The following is a 22,159-nucleotide window of genomic DNA, read 5'->3' as shown; positions in this document are numbered from 1 at the left end:
GATGTTTGAAATAAATTGAAATATAAATTAGTAGTCGTATTGTTTATAAATTAGTAGTCGGTATTACTACACACTTTTCAATGGTACTTCTTCATAAAATTTTAATTCAGCATGTTTACAATTTATATTTTTACCCATTTTCAAAATAAACAACGATTATGACAATTGTAACTTATCTATGATACATCTTCACTGAAATTTTATTTAAACATGTTAGCAATACTTACTTTAGTCCATTTACGTCAAAAAAAGTTATAAAATAACGATTATGACAATTGTCACTTTTCCATGGTACATCTTCATGAAATTTTAATTTAACATATTTACAATCTATATTTTTACCCATTTACGTTAAATAAATTTAAAAATAATGATTATGATAATTGTCACTTATCTAGGGTACATCTTCACTGAAGTTTTATTTAAACATACTAGCAATACTTATTTTAACGCAATTTGATCAAAAAACTTTAAAAATAACGAATATGACAATTATCACTTTTCAATGGTAGATCTTCGTGAAATTTTAATTTACCATGTTTACAATCTATATTTTTACCCATTTGCAACATAAAAATTCAAAAAACTTTATAAACAAAGATTATGACAATTGTCACTTTTCAATGGTAGATCTTCATGAAATTTTAATGTTTACAATCTATATTTTTACCCATTTGCAACAAAAAAATTCAAAAAACTTTATAAACAACGATTATTACAATTGTAACTTATATCTATGGTACATTTTCACTGAAATTTTATTTTAACATGTAACAACTTATATTTTTGCCCATTTACGTCAAAAAATTGTAAAAAAACTTTAAAAATAATGATTATGACAATTGTCGCTTTTATATGGTACTTCCTAATTGAAATTATAATTTTACATGTTAAAAATACATATTTTTGCCCATTAGCGTTAAAAAGATCTAATATGTTTAAAAATACCGATTATGATAATTGCCATATTTCCAAGGAACATCTTCATTGAATTTATAATTTAACATCTTTACAATATAAATGATATTTTTACCCTTTTGAGTCAATAAATTTCAAAAATCTTTAGAAATAACGAATATGACAATTGTCACATTAAATTATTTTCCTTAAAAAGATCATATAAAATAACATAAATTAGTTGAATATAAATATTTAAAAAAAAATTATTTAGAAAACCCACCTGTTTTAATATATTTAAGAAATCAATAATTTTACAAAAATGCTAAAAAAAACTATAAAATCACCATTGTATATTTAATTTCACAAAAGAATTCCTTAAAAAAGATATTTTTACAAAGAAGATTTTAAATTTTTATCATATTAAGTTCAAAAAATTTTTTTTGCTTAAAATTTTGGGCGTGTGAAAATCACTAATAAATTGTAACAAAAATAATATTACAATAGTAGCATATCATTTTTTATTAAAAAACATCAAATAATAAATAATATGTTGTTTTCTTTTAAATAAATGCATTCGCAATATATTTATTGTTTCGCGGTAATGCGCTCGCGATAATTTTGCGCTAACATATTCGCGATAAAAAATTCGCTATAAAGTGTTCGCGCAAAATATTTCGCTAAAATGTATTCGCTCTAATAAATTCGCGGTTAACCCTGAATTCATAGTGGCGCGATTGCGATTTAGCCGCGACAAATACAAAATATAGTAAATATCATATCGCATTCATAGTTACCGATCGCGCGATTGAGTCGCAAAAGCTAGTCGCCGCGATTTTTTCAAAACACAAATCATTTTGTATTTATAGCGAGATTTTGAAATAGTGCTTCGTTAAATACAGATTTTGGTGAATATAGCACAAAATATTTAAGATTTACCACCAATTTTAAAAATGTATTCGAAATCAATGACAACCTTTTTTGATGATATAAAACCAAAGAATCAAGTTAAAATTATGATTTAAATTAAAATCTTTTTATAGAAAATAGATAAAGTTGCTTTTATTTAGTGTTAAGGAATACGATTGCTTGTATAATAAGCAAAATAATTTATACAAAAATATAATATATAAAAATAAAATATGGAGTGTATTAGCTCAAGAGTATGGTATGCCTGGTAATTATATTTATATACCATTTTAGGGCTCTCTCTTAGAACTCTATGGAAAAATTTGAGAGATTGCTTCATGAGAGAAAGACTAAAAATGACCAAACTTAAGAGTGGGTCACAGGCAGACCATCATATTTCATGGCCATACTATCAGGATATGCTATTCCTGGTAGAAACTGTAACACCAAGGTTACAGTTATCCTCTTTAGATATGGGGGAAGGATCTATTCCATGTAAATAATATCTTTAATGAAATTATTGGGGAGACAAATGAATGTAAAATATAACATTTGAATTGGTAATATATTTTTTATTTAGTTGATTGTATTGATAGTGATCTTATAATAGATACTATTATTCCTAAAGGACCTCCATTACAACTTAGTAATGAGTGTGGTAATTATAAATTTAAAAAATATACATTATTTATATTTAAGAATCTATTTTTTCTGACTCTATTATTTCATCTTGTAAATATCCTAAGAGAAGGAATAATGATATAGGTAATCTATATTTATTATTAGAAAATTTTAAAATAGATGAAATAAAAACTTTACTAAAATTAGAACATGAAAAAACGAAATTGGAATTAGAGATGACTAAAAATAGATATAATGAATATGCAATATGTCATGTAATGAGAGAGAAATTAGACGGATGCAGTATTCAAGAGAAGAAAGATCTTTCTGATCAAATGTATGATCTCATACGCAACTTTAATTAAATAAAATTATTTTGTATATATTTTTATTATGAAATAGATATTTTGTGTATATTTATATTATTTTAAATAGATATTTTGTATACATTCATATTATTTTAAATAAAATTATATACTATTGAACAGAGTTGGGCAGGTCCTCTGGAAAAAGAATCTAGATACAGATTCTTTGTGAAAAAATGAATCTTAGATACAGATACTAGTATCTTTTTCAAAATATCAAAAAGATACAAGATAAAAGATACTTGTATCTTTAGCCTATTTAGAGTATCTTAAATATAACCAATTAAGTTAGAATAGTTTGTAAAATACAGTTTTTATTATTTATTTGTGAAGAACATAACATTACCATAATAAGAATGAATATTTGCAAGAATTAATAAAATATTTAATGATGAGTTGATTATAATAATCAGGCATTTTAATATTAGTATTAGTCCATTCTTAGCATAGATAGGGAAGGGAGACTAGTATTGGAGTTGAAATATTAATTTGCAAAAGAGTATTTAAAATAAATTCATATTTTATAAGATAATCAAATTTTTAAAATATTTATAATTAGATTTTTGGCATAATTAACATTGTGCCAAAACTAAATAACCTTTCAATTGGAGCTGATGGAGGTATTGCAATATTATATTTATAAAAAATTTCTTTAATGGAAGGATAATAATTAAACATTTATTTTTATTATAATATATAAGATTTGATTAAATTTATAAATATCTATAATATGGGATTTTTATACAAATATAAACATAATAAATTTCTATTAAACTTTGCAATATTTGTTGCTGATTTAATAGATTGTTGATTAAATAAGTGAATTAAAGGGGATAATTTTTTTTTAGGGTTGATAGGAATATATTTTTCCTTATCAATTATAATGTTATGGAGTAAAGTACATGTTTGTATTATATTTTCTGTTAGCTGTATTTTTGTATCCATAGGACGATCAAAGATCATCCATTTAGCTCTTAAGATACCAAATGCACACTTCACTTGTATCCGTGCACGTGATATCCGATAATTATAGGCTTCTTGTTGAGGGGTAAGGATACCTTGAAATAATAATGGAAACAAATTTTAACATATAAATATTAAAATTACTAATAAAATTTTAAATTCCTAATTATTAAAATATTGGCCATTAATAATGCCTAAATAATTGCTTTAATATATTATATAAATATGATATAATTAAGTCAATATATACTATAACTACCTTTATAAGGCTTTAAAATATAAGACTTCAAAGGATATGCATCATCAGCCACAAAAAAATGTGGGAAAAAGTGGCTGGAATTTGGCAATTTTTTAGAAGGAGGTAATTGTATCTCTTCATTTTCTATCATTTTATATATTTTTGAATTGGCAAAAACACCTCCATCAGATTCACTCCCATAACTTCCAACATCAACAGTTATGAATTTCCCTTTAGCGTCCACAATTCCTTGTTTTTACAATTTATTAAAAATTTATTCTTTATAAAATTATATTTTTGTAATTATCAAGTTTTCATTACAATGTTTAATTAATATGGAAATATTTAATTAGCATAAATAAAAAACAAATTCACAAACCTTGTAAAACCACAGAGAAAAAGTGTTTATAATTGTAGAACCCACTGCCAGAATGGGGTGGTTTCCTAATTCTGCAGTGTTTTCCATCAAAGCTACCTATACAGTTAGGTAAATTCCACATTATTTGAAACTCCTTTTAAAATAATAATTTACATAAATATAATATAAACTATATTATACCTTTGCTATCCTCTCAAACTCAGTGAGAGTAGGTGGTGGCATATGTTGGGTCACCAAAGTTTGCCATATAGCTTTGCAAGTGGTCCTAACAATTTTTTGGATTGTAGATATTCCCATTTTGAAGGAATAAGCTAAGGTAGGATATCTACAGCCTGTAGCTAAATATCTAAATAAAAAATATATTTAAATATAAATTGCTTTATTTTTACCTTAAACAAACCATTAGCTTTTCTTCAACACTTATTGGATATTTTATAAAATTTGTGGATGTTGTAAGCAATATTGGTTTTACATGCTCAAGTATGTAATAAAAGGTTTCCTAAATTAAAATGATTTATAGATAAAATAGAATAAAATTACTTTGGTCATCCTCATATAATTGAAAAATTTAACCTCATTTTTTAAGAGTTTAGGAAAGAGAATGTAAAATTCGCCCTCTTTTCTTTTATTAATATTAAGATTGTTTAATCTCCTCTTCAATATTATTTTGTATAAGAGAAATAATATGGCGGCTCTCATTTTGTGAATTAATATAATCGCTTAGCACTATGAATGTAAATCGCTGCGATCGATCCAGCTGATCAGTCGCTGCAAAATCGCGGCTTAAATCGCGATCGCAATCGCTCTCACTATGAATTTAGGGTAATATATTTATTATTCGTATCAGGTCAATTCAGCGAAACTTTTATCGCGAATGTCGTTTACAGCGGAAAGTTTTATAGCGAAGGTATCTGCTAATTTATCCCACGAAACATTTATAGAAAAGACAATTTGGCGAAGCCATTGTCGCGAATTTATTATAAATTATAAAATATAGAAGTTTAAAATTAAAATTGTCGCAAATTTAAGAAAGAATTATTATAGGTTTTAATTTAAGTTAATTACCGGATGTTTTTAAAAATATAATGTGTTTCTCAAAATTTTCTTTCAAGTTTTTAAAAGTTTTTTTAAAAAAGGATGTATTTTTCTCAACAAGTTTTTACAATAATTACGGAAAGTTAAATTGAAGTGTCGGGGCTTCCGTTATGGGTAGAATGGTTGGTGGCACATCTCGATGATTTTTGGTATGCGTCATTTTAGGAAATTTTAAATTTTATTTAATTTTAAAACCAAAAAAATAAGAATTATCTGAAAACCAGGGTTTCGAATCGTTTAGTATAACGGTTCGGTTCGTTCCGGTTTTTAGTTTAAAATTTTATAAAGGTTTTGTTCCATTTCGGTTTTTTAAAAAAAAATCATATCGGTTCGGTTTATAATTTATAACGGTTCTTTTCGGTTTGTTCCGGTTTTTATAAATTTAATTTTAAAAAAAATTAATCATTAACCATGTATATATTAATTTTGGAGAAAAATCTTTTTAGTTTATAATTTCTTATTTAATTTATCCATGATAATCTAATAGATATTTTTATTAAATTTAGGAAATATAAATTAGACAAATTAGTTTTTTTTATTTCATATAAATAAGATAAAAACAAACATGCATAAATACAATAATGAATAAAATAATATGTATACTATACTATTTAGGTTTAAAAAGAGAATTCGAACGGATAACTAAAATATTTTCTAATATTTCAGGATTTAATTTAGTTCTCTGGGCAGAGAGTAAAAACTTAAGGCTTGAAAATGCTCTTTCTACGGAGACCTGCGTAGCTGGAACTGCTAGCACAGTTATAGCTAACTTATAAAGTTCTGGCTTACTATTCTTTACATTTTCCCAATAATTCAAAAGATTAGTATCTTTTTCTAATCTCTATATTATCAAATGACCGAATTATATATTCTATTTCTATACATTTATTATAATTTTCGATGCTATGAGAATTATTCTTATTAAGACTTTCATGCGACTTTAATAAATCTTCAAAATCATCATCTAAATTATTCTTCGAATACGAACACGTAGGCATAGTATTTAGAATTTCAATATTCTGATTATTTAGATTTTGTATCAAGTTCCAAGTTTTACAAAGATGTTTTCTGGCGATCTCTCTTTCTTCAAAAGTTAAAAATACATTATATCTAGGGTCGAGATAAATAGCAGAGCAAAAAACTTCATTTTTGAAATTTATTTCTCGTGCTTTCATCGTAGAAACTAAAAGTCTGGCAAATGGAGTGTCTACTTTACTCGTTTGCATGAGACATTTGATCCACGCAGCATAAAAATCGCCCATTGTCAATTGTTCACTTTGTAAATATTTTGTCAAAACATAAGCTGGATATAAAGCTTTTAATATGTCACTAATTATTTTCCATTCATTCTCTGGTAAACATTTTTCGCGATCGCTTTGGGGCGATATTTCTTGGCAAAAGCTTTTTAACTCTAGTAATCTCTCCAACATTAAATAGATAGAGTTCCATCTTGTGCAACAATCTATTAGTGGTTTTTTCAAATTTAATTTTGAGAGAATAGCCATTGTTGTCTGATTTCTTATTTTTTTGCAGATGTTTCTTGCTTTATTTATAATGACAATTTCATTTGAATTTTTAATGCAATCATTAATTGCTAATTGAAATGTATGTGAAGCACATCTAACACCTATTAATATGGATCTGGCATTTGATGCAAGATTAATATTTTTAATATTAAAAGGTTCTTTATTTTCATCATGAATTATATCATTATTATTTAAATTATCATTATCTATATCATTATTATTTAAATCATTATTAATTAAATAATCGTTAAGGTCATCATCTTCTTCATCGTGTAGTATTAATAGCTTAATTAACTTAATCATATTTGCTGCATTATCGGTGATTATTGTGTAAATCTGCTCAATTTTTATTTCATATTCTTTTAAAACATCTAGAATAATTTTTTAAAGATATTCTGATGTGTGTCGTTCTTTAATCACTTTCATGCATAGAGTCCTTAATTTTATTTTTCCGTTATTTATAAATTGAATATTGATCCCCAATATATCATATCTAGTTGCTATATCTAATTTTAACGAAATAAGTTTTTGATATACTTCCTTTTTTATATTTTCCGAAAAATCTAACGCCATTTTTTAATATTATTGCGTATATTTTCCGAATTGATAGTTAAATTTCCACCCAATCCTATAATTATTGGATCTATAAAATTTCGAAATGCTTTGTCGTCAATTGATTTTATTGGCCTACCGTGAACTGTTATTAGCTCGGTGCAGGAGCGGATTAAAGTTTCTTTATTTATATTGATTTGTATTGTAATAGTGTTGGACTTAAAAGCATCTTGGATTGTATTATACTTGTTTGCAGTTTTCGTTATTTGAATTTTTTTAATAGTCAAATTTTCTTTCTTTTTTCTTAATAATTTGAATTCCCTATTGTGGAATCTTTCTATATGTCGTTCAAGATTTTCAGCAGGGTCTCCAGTTAAGATCTTACCACAATCTTCTATTTTACAAATAGATTGATTTTTTATGATATCTAATTTAAAATAGGAACGCACAGGATTTGACTTTTCCTGAACCATTTAATAGATAACTAAAAAGCTATATGATGATAGATGAAAATCTTTTATTATATAAATAGAATAAATAAAAAAGCTTAATAGAAACAATTTTACCTTCATTTTTATTTTTTTAAATAACTTGGATTATAGAATTTAAATGACAATAAATAAAATGGTCAGCAATAAATATTTTAATGATATAATAATTTTTTATTTATAAAAATCATATTTTTTTTTAAATTCAGAATTCTAATATTTATTATTAAAATAATATGTTAGTTAGCATTTACCATTATCATATATGCAAAATAAAAAAAAATATGATTAAAGAATGGCATTTGTAATGAATATTTTTCTAAATCTGTATTTTTAAATAATAAAAATCTTACTTATAAATCTTCAGTTTAAATAAGTTAAAACATTGCATTAAATTATTTTATACTTTTATTTATTTGTGTTTTATATTAAATAGACTTACATTTAAAAATAGGAATTACATTTTGATGTTAAACTAAATATAACTAGTATAGTTTAATTCAAATTACCCACTCTGATATATTCTATATAAACTAAGAAAAACTTTTTTTGAATATATCAATTAATAAGAAATTATTGTAAAACAATATTATATAAAAATTGGTCAGTACTTTATTTCTGTTAGATGTTAATATAATATGACAGAATAGGTAATTTAAGTTAAACTATAGTATTTATATTCAGTTTAACATCAAAATGTAATTCCTATTTTTAATTCACTGTAAGTTTATTTAAATATAAAACACATTAATAAATAAAAGTATAAAAATAATTTAATGCAATGTTAATTAACTTATTTAAACAGAAGATTTATAGTAAGATTTTTATTATTTAAAAATACAGATTTAGAAAAATATTTATTACAAATGCCATTCTTTAATCATATTTTTTTATTTTGCATATATGATAATGGTAAATGCTAACTAACATATTATAATAATAAATAATTTATAATATTAGAATTCTGAATTTAAAAAAACAATGATTATAAATAAAAAATTATTATATCATTAAAATATTGCTGACTATTTTATTTATTGTCATTTAAATTCTATGATCCAAGTTTTTATAAAGAGATAAAAAATAAACCATATAATATAAAAATGAATGTAAAAGGTACTTGATTTCTATTAGATGTTATTTATTAATAATAGAATTATATAATTTTTTCCTAATTATTAGCAGGTATTATTCTAAAAGCTTATTAATATCTTATATATAAATTTGTTAATTTAGCCAAGAATAATTATGTCTGATTTTAAGATATCTTATCTAATTAACAGATAAATTGAAGTATTTAAAGAAAAAACAACAAACCTGGTATTACTTGATATATAATGTTGATAATATAAAAATATTTAATTTAATATATAATGTTGTTGATAATATAGAAATATTTAATTTGAATCACCAATTTAAAAAATGCCCCCAAGGAAAATTAAAATTTTAAATTTAGATTAATAATTTAAAATTAATTATTTTTAAAACCGTTTTGAACCGGTTTAAACCGGTTCAAAATATTTATAACGGTTCGGTTCGCTCTTTTAATATTTTCTTCATAACGGTTCGGTTAAGGTTACGGTTCAGAAAATCATAACGGTTCATTCCGGTTTTGCGGTTCGGTTCGAACCCTTGCTGAAAACCCTAAATTCGAATTTTCTTTCACTTATGTTTATTAAGAAATTATCAAATTTCTTATCCTGATTTCCATTCTTTAGATAACTAAAAGTAACATTAATATATTGTAATAATACTTTAAATTTAAAAAAATTTATAATGCATTTAAAAAAAATTATTCTAAAAATCTTATAAAATTTTTATTCTCATTTTCCCACTTAAACTTGGGTCCCAAATAGTGTTGTTAAAACGTCGCGACCCCGACCCAAAGCTCGGGTCGTTTTATTCGACTCCGACTTAATGTTTGGGTCGTTTTTTTGACTTCGACCCGAGTTCAAGCCGTAAAAAACGACTTCGACCCAAAATATGGGTCGTTTTTTTCGACTTCGACCCAAGTCCAAGCCGAAAAAAACGACCTCGACCCAAAATATGGGTCGTTTTTTACGACTCCGACTCAAAATTTGGGTCGTATTTTTCGACTCAAACTTGAAGTTTGGGTCGTATTTTTCGACTCAAATTTGAAGTTAGGGTCGTATTTTTCAACTCCAACTTGAAGTTTGGGTCGTATTTTTCGACTCCAACTTGAAGTTTAGATCGTATTTTTCGACTCCAACTCAAAGTTTGGGTCGTTTTTCTGACTCAGACTCAAACATCGGGTCGTTTTCAATCCGACCCAAAATATGGATCGTTTTTTTTAAAGACGCCTTAAAGTTAGGGTTGCTTTTTTTCATCTAACCAAATATCTTGATCATTTTTTTCGACCAAAAGTCAAATAACATTTAGTAGATATTAATATTATAGGCGGGAAAGTTTCTTAAAGCTTCTTTAAATTATAACGCTCTGGATTAACTATTCCATCATAGTTATTTTTTAAAATTTTTAAGTAAAGATGTACCATAGATAGGTGACAATTGTCATAATCGCTATTTTTGAACTTTTTCAAATTTTTTTAAAGGAAATAGCTAAAAATATATATTCTAAACATGTTAAATTTAAAATTCAGTGAGGATGTATCATAGATAGGTGACAATTGTCACAATCGTTATTTTTGAACTTTTTTCAATTTTTTTAAAGGAATTAGCTAAAAATATATATTCTAAACATGTTAAATTAAAAATTCAGTGAGGATGTATCATAGATAGGTGACAATTGTCATAATCTTTATTTTTGAACTTTTTTCAATTTTTTTAAAGGAAATAGCTAAAAATATATATTCTAAACATGTTAAATTAAAAATTCAGTGAGTATGTATCATATTGTCATATTCGTTAATTTTCAACCTTTTTTAATTTTTTCAAAGGAAATAGCTAAAAATATATATTCTAAACATGTTAAATTAAAAATTCAGTGAGGATGTATCATAGATAGGTGACAATTGTCAATCTTTATTTTTGAACTTTTTTCAATTTTTTTAAAGGAAATAGCTAAAAATATATATTCTAAACATGTTAAATTTAAAATTCAGTGAGGATGTATCATAGATAGGTGACAATTGTCATAATCGCTATTTTTGAACTTTTTCAAATTTTTTTAAAGGAAATAGCTAAAAATATATATTCTAAACATGTTAAATTAAAAATTCAGTGAGGATGTATCATAGATAGGTGACAATTGTCATAATCGTTATTTTTGAACTTTTTTAAATTTTTTTAAAGGAAATAGCTAAAAATATATATTCTAAACATGTTAAATTTAAAATTCAGTGAGGATGTATCATAGATAGGTGACAATTGTCATATTTGTTATTTTTGAACTTTTTTAAATTTTTTTAAAGGAAATAGCTAAAAATATATATTCTAAACATGTTAAATTTAAAATTCTAGAATATATATTTTTAGCTATTTCCTTTAGAAAAATTTGAAAAAGTTCAAAAATAGCGATTATGACAATTGTCACCTATCTATGATACATCCTCATTGAATTTTAAATTTAACATGTTTAGAATATATATTTTTAGCTATTTCCTTTAAAAAAAGTGAAAAAAGTTCAAAAATAACGATTATGACAATTGTCACCTATCTTTGATACATCCTCACTGAATTTTTAATTTAACATGTTTAGAATATATATTTTTAGCTATTTCCTTTAAAAAAATTGAAAAAAGTTCAAAAATAAAGATTATGACAATTGTCACCTATCTATGATACATCCTCACTGAATTTTAAATTTAACATGTTTAGAATATATATTTTTAGCTATTTCCTTTAAAAAAATTTAAAAAAGTTCAAAAATAACGATTATGACAATTGTCACTTATCTATGATACATCCTCACTGAATTTTTAATTTAACATGTTTAGAATATATATTTTTAGCTATTTCCTTTATAAAAATTTGAAAAAGTTCAAAAATAGCGATTATGACAATGTCACCTATCTATGATACATCCTCACTGAATTTTTAATTTAACATGTTTAGAATATATATTTTTAGCGATTTCCTTTAAAAAAATTGAAAAAAGTTCAAAAATAAAGATTATGACAATTGTCACCTATCTATGATACATCTTCACTGAATTTTAAATTTAACATGTTTAGAATATATATTTTTAGCTATTTCCTTTAAAAAAATTTGAAAAAGTTCAAAAATAGCGATTATGACAATTGTCACCTATATATGATATATCCTCACTGAATTTTAAATTTAACATGTTTAGAATATATATTTTTAGCTATTTCCTTTAAAAAAATTGAAAAAAGTTCAAAAATAACGATTATGACAATTGTCACCTATCTATGATACATCCTCACTGAATTTTTAATTTAACATGTTCAGAATATATATTTTTAGCAATTTGCTATAAAAAAAGTTCAAAAATGTCGATTATGACAATTGTCACTTATCTATGGTACATCTTCACTGAAATTTTTATTTGACATGTCTACAATATATATTTTTATCTATTTCATTTAAAAAAGTTCAAAAATAACCATCATAACAAATGGCTCTTTTCTATGGTACATCTTTACTTAAAAATTTTAAAAAATAACTATGATGGAATAGTTAAATCAGAGCGTTATAATTTAAAGAAGCTTTAAGAAACTTTCCCGCCTATAATATTAATATCTACTAAATGTTATTTGACTTTTGGTCGAAAAAAATGATCTAGATATTTGGTTAGGTGAAAAAAAGCAACCCTAACTTTAAGACGTCTTTAAAAAAACGATCCATATTTTGGGTCGGAAACGACCCGATGTTTGAGTCTGAGTCAGAAAAACGACCCAAACTTTGAGTTGGAGTCGAAAAATACGATCTAAACTTCAAGTTTGAGTCGAAAAATACGACCCAAACTTCAAGTTGGAGTCGAAAAATACGACCCAAATTTCAAGTTTGAGTCGAAAAATACAACCCAAATTTTGAGTCGGAGTCGTAAAAAACGACCCATATTTTGGGTCGAGGTCGTTTTTTTCGGCTTGGACTTGGGTCGGAGTCGAAAAAAACGACCCATATTTTGGGTCGAAGTCGTTTTTTTTGGCTTGAACTCGGGTCGAAGTCGTAAAAAACGACCAAAACTTTGAGTTGGAGTCGAAAAAAACCACCCAAAATTTGGGTGAGCTCTGTTCGAGCCGACTCGGCTAAGCCGATTAACAACACTAGTCCCAAACATAAAAAAATATATTCGATATATAACTTTGACGTAAATCTTCAATAAAGTTTAAAAACTCTTATTATTAAAAAATTATATTAAAAATTTTATCAAAATGTTTTTACAATAATTATGGAAAGTTATTTAACTATACAAGAATGTTTTTTCACATTATGAAAATGTGTTACAACAAATCATATTAATACTGTATATCACATTAATTAAAATTGGATTATATTCACTATAAATCCATATTAATTAAAAATGAACCAACACATGTCCATCTTTTTAAAGGCTCCAATTGTTATATATTATATATAAAAAAATAATTTTAAAACAAAAATCTAATTTTATATATTTTTTTATAAAATACCCATTAGACAAATTTATATCTTTACCATATTTAATTTATAATCATTAATTTTACATTCAAACTTTTATTTTGTATATATTCTTATAACAGATTTTCCACTTTTACCACAATACTCAATATAAATTCTCTACTTCCGAACCTTCATAATTCCAATAAATTCCCCTTTTTCTGAATTTTATATTTTATTTAAATAAATTTTAAATTAATAACCCTTTAAAAAAACTTAAATTTATTAAATAACCCTCCCCTTAGTTAAAACAACTCTCTATATACATATGAAATCCTGACTTAAATTTAAACAAATTTTATTTTTATTTCATTAAAATGACAATAAAAATATCCAGCCCTTCAACTTTTATTCTAGTTAAAAAATCAGAAATCCATGTCTTTTTAATTACATTATTTCACATATATTTATAGACTCATTAACTTCTCATTAAACTTGAATAAGGGTATTATACATTTAACAATATTTAAGGGTCTCTATTCTTGTCATTTACTTTTATCAATATCTAATTATATTTTTTTATCCCTTAATTTATAAATTAAAAGTTTCATTTGTTTAAAGAAAATTATCTTTCGTTGTGTTTATTTACAATATCATTTTCTTATTTAACCTTCCCACACATTAACCCATTTTTTTATTGGTCTGACATTCAAATTGTTAAGTTAAGAATTTACATAAGATATTTATTTCTTTATTGGTTTCAAATTAATACAAAAAGTTAAAAGTCAAGAAAAATATAAAAAACTGTGTAAGAATTTTTTTTATAAACAATATATATAATGATTGACATTTAATATAAAATATATATAGAACATTATTTTTAACTAATTACAACACTTATGAGCTTTTTTAAAAAATTTGGGCTACAAGGCATCCAAGCTGTGCTGAGCCTAGATCTAAATAAAAAATTATCAAGCCACGGGCTCAGGCCAAAAAATTTGATTTTGAGGTCTTATATACTAAACTTTTGCTAGCTTAAAAATCATCTTGTTTAAAAACTAAAAAGAAATAATATAACCATATTCCTTGTAATAATTAAATAGTTTGTATTTCTGAAGTGATTTTTATGGTATTATTACGTTTTAATTTTTTTGTGAATTTACTGGCGGATCAGAATAAGTTTCAAGCCTTAAATACCGATTTGGATATTGTTGATTGTGATAGATATATGCATTCATTATTAAATTTGACAGTAAAAAATTTCAACCACTTAGTTAAGTTGTAGACCATTTTAATTTTGCTACAGGCATTGTTCCTCAATTTGTTGGATAATTTTATACGGGCTATAAAATAATGTTGACTCCATCTTAACTAGAGCCCTGTACAGACTAGTGAAAGGTCCGGTCCCATCTGCCTTAAACCAGATTAGACCGATCTTTTTTCGAGGACCACAGTCCGGCCCTGTCTTTAAATTTTTCTCCAGTCTGGACCGAATTTTTTATTAATATTTAATTTTGCCTTATTATTCAATTCATATAATTTTAATAGTATAATTTCTGTATATATATTATTTTGTAATACTTTTATAGAGGGGTTACTTTTGTTTTTGTGATTCTTTTTTATTTTGCAATATATTATGAAAACGAAATGTTTGTCAAAAACGCATTTTATTTTTTAATTAAATAATTGTAATATTTAATATATTATTATTTTATTTGATATTGTTAACATAAAATACTTTTATATTTAATAAAATCATAAAATAGGAATTAAATTAGGGGAAAACTGGAATATTTTTAAAATAACAAAAAAAAATTAAAAACCGGTCCTGGACTAGTCTTCTTATTTAGGACCACATCTGGACCGATCTTTTATTTAATCCCGGTCTATGCGTATAGGTCCGGTACTAAATGCGCTTTGCGACTTTCACTAGTGCGGACCTGAGGTTTTAAAATTATCGGATATTTTGGACGGAGGGCTACGGATCTTAAACCAATACGTAACAAATTAAGACCTCCCTCCTAACCAAATAAAGTATTGCAATTTGTTAAATTGAAAATAATATAGGCATATCAGGCATCTTCGACTCCTAACATACCTAAAGCTGCCCACAAAGGAAATAGGGAAACCAATCACCCATCGATAGCGTCTCCGATGTGAGTACATATATATAACAAAATTTAGATTTATAATTATGAAATAATTATAAAATATGCTGCCAACAATTTTTTGATATCAGTATATAGTCAAATCACCTAATTTTAGCCAACTTAAAAATAACTTGTTCAAGTTGTTATCCTAATAACATTGGCTCGATATTTAAGCAATTTAAGATTTTCTGATGAAAACATGGCTAAACCACAAATGGGTATGGCTATAAAAAGAAAAATGGATGCTCTTTATAATGAGTTGCGCAAGAGCAACCTCCACAAAAAAATCTAAATACGAATCCGTGTGTATAAGTTTTTCCTTTCATTTTTATTAATTAATACCTACCTTTGATTTTGTATCGCGATAAAAGTTATTTGGATAATAATTTATCTTTATTTTACTTCCTAAATATATTTATAAATTTAGACCTAAAATCGGTGGCATAAAAAGAAAAATCGAATTGAATGATTATAACGAACAAGATGATAAATCTTTCGAAAAGCCTCCAACTATTAATTTAAAATTGAGGGAGATTTTAAAATACGGGCGCGACGATCTAACGCTAAATAATGGCCATCATTTTGGCGAAGAAAACGAACAGCTGCTCAATAATTTGTTACAAATCAAGATATTAAACCATTTCATTTCAACCAGGAACTCACCTATAAGATATATGTATCAAAATCTCAATACCAACTGCCAAAGTTAATATATTATTTATCTTGTTATTATAGCATATTGCGAAAATCTTCTATTTATACCAGATTTAAAAAATTTCAAATTAATTTATATTCTAAAGCGTTACTTTTTTTCCTAATTCTCTTTAACTGTTAAACTTATAATTTTTCAATATTTCCGATTATTTTGTTGTCGATTTTTTGCAATTACAACTTCCATTTATTTTAATTTCCTACCCTCGGCGAGTTTATTTACCAATAACGAGGGTATACTTTAGTAGTTATCTCATAATATATCATTTAGAACTTAAGGTATATCATCCACGAAACCATAACCTAAGCGCTATAATTAAATCTCAAAAGGAGAGAATCAAACCGTTATAGTTATTTTTGAACCTCATAACGGTTTTTAAAATTATATTTATTTTAATTTAATAAAAACCTTAAAAAAATAGTAATAAATTTATGATTATGGTTATGTTACTTAATTTGTAATTTCTTATTCATGCTTTATAAAAAATAAAGAAATTCAACTATATTTTCTTTTTTTGTTTGTTTTAAACCAGGGATGTGAACCCGGACCCTGGACCCTCGTATTTTGGCTGAACCCGGACCCTTTTAAAAAGTGAAGGGTCCAAGGGTTCAGGGTGTTAAAAATTTTTAACTTAAAATTTTTTTTTTAAATTAATGTAAAAATATAATTTTTAAAAAATAATATAAAATTTTTGTAATTTTATTTATTTTTAAAAAATAATGTAAAATTTTTATAATTTTATTTATTTTTAAAAAATAATGTAAAATTTTTATAATTTTATTAATTTTTTTCGTGGAATCTCCCTAAAAAATAGTCACTTTAAAACTATAATTGATAAAGCAAGGGATGTTGTAAAATATTTAAGAACTCCCACAATTGTTAATATTAAAATCCATGAAAAGGTAAATGGCAATTTTAGATTGCACAACACGTTGGTCCTCTATATGTATGATGCTAGAGCGATTATTAAGTTTGAAAGATTTCTGTAATGATTTTATCATAGGAGCATGTGAAATCATTTTGTCAGAAGATGATTGGAATCAAGTAAAAGAGCTTACTAGTGTGCTGGTTCCTTTAAAAATAACAACATTAAGAGTGCAAGCAGAACAATTATGTTTATCGGATTTTTATGGCATATGGTTAAGATGTCGATTAGAGTTAGGGAGATTAACAAGTTCTTTTTCAAATGAAGTATTAGAAAATACGAAAATAAGAGAGCAACAATATTTACAAAATAGTGTTGTATATGCTTCTATATATTTAGACCCGCGATATCAGGTTTTATTAAGTAGTGAGCAAAAACAAATGGCTATAGACCATCTTGAAGATTTATGGCATACCCAAAACTATTATTTACAATACATTGGTGGTTACAACAATATCTACGGGTTGTAGCGATAACAATGATAATGATAACGATATTGATGATCTGGAAATTTTACTATTAGATAAAAAAAAAAATTATCATCTGATAGAAAGGAGCAAAAAATATCAACGTGGATTTTCATCGTTGACTAATTTACATGGAAATCTGAAGGATGATATTTTAGAAGATATCATGATTGTGCAATTGAATAAAATATTTAAAATATAAATTATCTCATTTCGAATTATAAATGTGTATATATTGAAGTATAATAAAAAATGAATGAAAAAAGTATTAATTTGAGTCATTATTTTTATGTTTCCTCTGGACCCGGGTCCTTTTTAAATTTATTACTGAACCCGGACCCTTTTTTTGTCGAAGGATTCACATCCCTGTTTTAAACACTTAAAAAATATTATTAGATAATTTTGGGGCAATTTAAAAAAAATCAAAATCTCCAAAACAACCTATATATTGTCAAAAATAGGGGGAATTTAACAGAACCCATTTAATTATAAACTCAGGACAGGAATAGAACCGAATCATCATACATAACGATTCATTCTAAACCATGTCTTAAATGCGTTTAACAAGTTTAAAAAATGAAACTTCACGGATAAAGAAATATTAGTTTTTAAAATTATTAAATATCAAAAAAAATTTGCACATTTTTAACATCTGTTTATTGAAGCAGTGCTAAAATTATGTAAACCTTTTATTATTATTTTTTTCTTGGTTTGACCTTAACATTTAAGTTATCGAAGGTTTTATGGTGGATACCGCCAACGACATTTTAGCTTCTCTTAGCAGCGACGACCTCCAACTGACAAATATCGCAAAGACGGAAAAAACAAACGAAGAAAATGTCGCGCTTGTAGAATTAGAAAATGAGTCATATAACGACATCGAAAATGATATAAATAAGGGAAAAGACATCCTCAATAAAACTCAAAATTACTTTAACTCTTTCACGACGAATTGTGCCGAGGATATATTGACATACGGTCAAATTTTGAACGCCAACTGTGAACACGAACACCCGGGTTATACTAATTAGATATATGCAAAGTTAAGCCCGGCCTGAAGGGGCTTCGGGCCGGGCCTTATATTTTTAAAAAAAATTCGGGCCGGGTTGGGTCGGTTTTTGGAATTTTTTTTAAATATATCTAAATTTATCAATTATATATTGAATTTTTTATGTTAAATTAAAATATTTGATTTTATTCATTGTAACTAAGACATATATAATGTCTTTTATTTTGAGTAATTATAAAAATTAATTTCTATATTTAAATAAATTCGGGCTGGGTCGGTAAATTTTTTTAAAAAAAAATCTGGTTAGGGCCGGGCCGGCAAAACTTTTTTAAAAAAAATTTTGGGCCAGGCCGGGCTTGAAAAATTAGGCCCGATGCAGATCACTAATACTAATAACAATATAGGCGACAATCTTGTTTTTTTCGACGCCCATGCAAAATCCAAGAACACCAAAGACTCGATAACTCATAACAATAATCTAAATACGAATACGGTTAAAATGGCAACAAGTGGAATCATATTAAGGGGGAGTAGGGAATTGTGCAATGGATCCTGTATTAAGCTCGACGTTACATCGCGATTAAAGGAATATTCCATTTTTCCAGGCCAGGTTTTTTTAAAACATTATATTTTTTTATCCGCTCATAATAATATAAATTCCTGGTTGCGGGTCAATTCAAATAAAAGGATATCATGCTTACTTGTAGAATGTTGTGAGAAGTTTGCAATCTGTATTGCTTTAACTATTAATATCTGAGATATGAGGCTTTCAAAGCTTAGAATTGTGATCATTTTTAACTTTGTGAAACGCAAAAAAATTTAAAAATAGTAAAACTAAAGACCTATGTATTTAATATCATTAGATGCCTCGAACCTTTAAAAAAATATTCATGGAGACAATGATATTATACCAAATTTCTTCTCATTAAAAGATTGTGGTGAATGTCCTGGATTTTAAAATATATAAAAATATGAAATGAATGTTTTCCAGTGGATAAGAACTAGGTTAGAAAAACGCTTAAACAAATCTTGAATCGATTTTTGTTATAAATCCTCTGGGATAAAATTGCTGAGACTTATCATTATCTGATACAACAAATCTACCTCTTTGCATAACAAAAAGAATAAATTTGTGATTTTTCAGTTAATTATCGCCTCCGTCTCTTACAAAGCAAAGCTCAGTATGTAACAATATCCCAAGAAACAGGGTTAAATTAAAAAAAATTTCAGAGTCGGGCGGGAGAATTATAAATATTTTACTAGCTGAATAAGCAGAAGCATGACTGGCTTATATTTAAAAAAATAAATTTAATTTAAAATAAATAAATATATATATATTTAAATAAATAAAGAGACAAACTAACCAATCAAAATATTTTTTAAAAATTGGCCGGTCAAATAAATTATATAAATAAAGACTAGCAGCGAGACGTCTAATGCGTTTGTTACTATTTTGAAAAAAAGATGTCCAATTCGTTTAAATATTGTGTTTTATTTTAAATTCAATTTTAGCCAAAAGGTTATTCTTATTTTTCGTAAATCATAATCTAATTTACCTTGTAAGACACCATTGTGGATGCATGTTTACAACATTTTTGGAAACATTTTTAAAAATTTTCTAATCATATTGTTTAAAAGAAAAATGTAACAATAACATTTTGGGTTGATTACGAATTCCTTAACAAGAAACAAATTTTATAATATTAAACCAAATTTTTCAGAACAAAATATTGTTTTTATTTGGTTATATAATTTGTAAAAGATTTTAAAAATTTTGAGAATCAATTGCTTATAAGGTCAAAGACATGAAATGCAAAATAGAAAAAAACATGGTATTATTCTTATATATTATTGAAAATTGGGGAAGGTTCGAAATTCTTAATTTGAGGATGCTTATCAGGGATATTGAAGAAATCTCCTCCATTTTAAACTTTTTTTAAAAAAAAAGCTCTAAATTGGAATATAAGTGTATTTCTTACATATACAATCTACCAATATTATCTTCGAGAATACATAAGAAATATTCCCTGCTTTGCTGGAGTTTTAGGTTGGGAACCTATCCATCGGTCCTAGTTAACTGAAATCTAGTTTACACCCCTTTTAAGTTAATATTGTCTGTGGGACTATTTTTAGCCGTTGTCTTAAATTAAAATGAAATGTCTGAGGATTCGGCCAATTAGAATAATAAAAATATTTTTAAAACCCGCTGACATGCCTATAAATAAGGACACCATTGCAGGTCTATTTTATTTTAAAAATATTCACACAACTATTTTGAACCGGTTTTAAGATGTTGGATTTGATGGAAAACGGTTAATTTGCATTTTGATAAAGACGCTCGGATCAAATAGAACCCTAAAAAAAATTGTTTTAAAATTCATTCAAATATTTTTTACTATTGTTATTAACTATTATAGATAATGGCTTTGAAGGGCAATACTGCGAATGGGAGGAGTCGATTCATGGTACAAGATATATATTATCCGTCCATTCCTAAACCTGACATCATTCCGGAAATGGATGGTTTATCCAAGAATTTGAACATCTTAGTTTTCGGTTCACCTTTTACTCACCCGACTCAAAACCTAGATTTTGAGCCACTCCACGATTCACTTGCCTTGATATTGTCAGATAAAAGGCCGGATATATGCATAATGGTAACATGTTTTAATATTCGTTTTATATGATATATAACAGAAACCGTAATTTAGGTAGTGGTTAGTAAAAGTATTAGCTAATACTTTCAATTTTAACCACTACAAGATACTTTAAAAAATAATTATCTAAATGAAAAAGTGATTTTATCCTAATTTCGATTATAAAGTAAAGAAGAATGATAGTGCTTTTATTTTTTTTATAGATTTAGATAGATGATAAAATAATAATATTACATATGATATCTTAGCTTCCTTTTTCCCAATAAATCCTACATAATAATTTATACCTTTTTGATATTGATATCGGTGGAAAACAGCTGATATCGGCTTATCTCGTAAGGCTTTTTCAAAAATTATTCCAATTGATTCGGAATTTATGAATAACCGATTTCATTAGCTTATTTGATTTTAAAGAAAAGATTTAGCATGCCTCCCTCCGAATTTTTAAAAAAAGGAGATATATGGTCTTCATACCTTATTCAGAATAAGACAGCTTTCACATATAAATATATAGCTTTTAGTTATTATTAACTGAGATTTTTCTATAAGTTTCCAGAGCAAAAATGATTTCGATTCGAGCCCGGCCAGGCAACCTATGCAAAGTATTTTAATGAGCCTGGCTTGAGTTTATCAAAAGGCTTAAAATTATGCAAATTTATGAATCTTTCCTTCATAAAAAAATCC

The 22,159-nt window shown here is 25.8% G+C and overlaps 2 protein-coding genes across 2 annotated transcripts in view; one reads left to right on the top strand and one right to left on the bottom strand.

Annotated features, from left to right (window-relative positions):
• LOC135922208 (uncharacterized) overlaps positions 1–22,159 on the top strand; it is a 60,471-nt gene that overhangs the window by 27,341 nt on the left and 10,971 nt on the right. Inside the window, exons 5-9 of the mRNA XM_065456629.1 lie at positions 15,623–15,711; positions 16,133–16,410; positions 18,539–18,826; positions 19,223–19,428; positions 21,236–21,475. Of these exons, the coding sequence (XP_065312701.1) occupies positions 15,623–15,711; positions 16,133–16,410; positions 18,539–18,826; positions 19,223–19,428; positions 21,236–21,475 (1,101 nt within the window). The remainder of the gene's footprint in view (positions 1–15,622; positions 15,712–16,132; positions 16,411–18,538; positions 18,827–19,222; positions 19,429–21,235; positions 21,476–22,159) is intronic.
• Positions 3,516–5,281, bottom strand: LOC135922293 (uncharacterized). Its single transcript, XM_065456695.1, has 6 exons — positions 4,913–5,281; positions 4,762–4,871; positions 4,553–4,718; positions 4,373–4,505; positions 4,015–4,242; positions 3,516–3,850 (listed from the first exon to the last, which is right to left on the bottom strand). Exons 1-6 carry the CDS (start codon positions 5,069–5,071, stop codon positions 3,516–3,518), a joined length of 1,131 nt encoding a protein of 376 aa, XP_065312767.1. The 5' UTR covers positions 5,072–5,281.

This window comes from Gordionus sp. m RMFG-2023, chromosome 1 (assembly GCF_954871325.1).
Source record: "Gordionus sp. m RMFG-2023 chromosome 1, tfGorSpeb1-WG-v2, whole genome shotgun sequence".
NCBI lineage: Eukaryota > Metazoa > Nematomorpha > Gordioida > Chordodea > Parachordodidae > Gordionus > Gordionus sp. m RMFG-2023.
Note: the sequence above shows the minus strand (reverse complement) of the source record. Positions and strands in the feature narration are given on the sequence as shown.

Coding starts and splice junctions, on each gene's coding strand:
- LOC135922293 (XM_065456695.1), bottom strand. CDS start 5,071: ATGAGAGCCGCCATATTATTTCTCTTATACAAAATAATATTGAAGAGG. Junction 4,243..4,372: donor TTTCTCTGTGGTTTTACAAG/GTTTGTGAATTT, acceptor TGTAAAAACAAG/GAATTGTGGACGCTAAAGGG. Junction 3,851..4,014: donor TATTTTAAAGCCTTATAAAG/GTAGTTATAGTA, acceptor TATTATTTCAAG/GTATCCTTACCCCTCAACAA.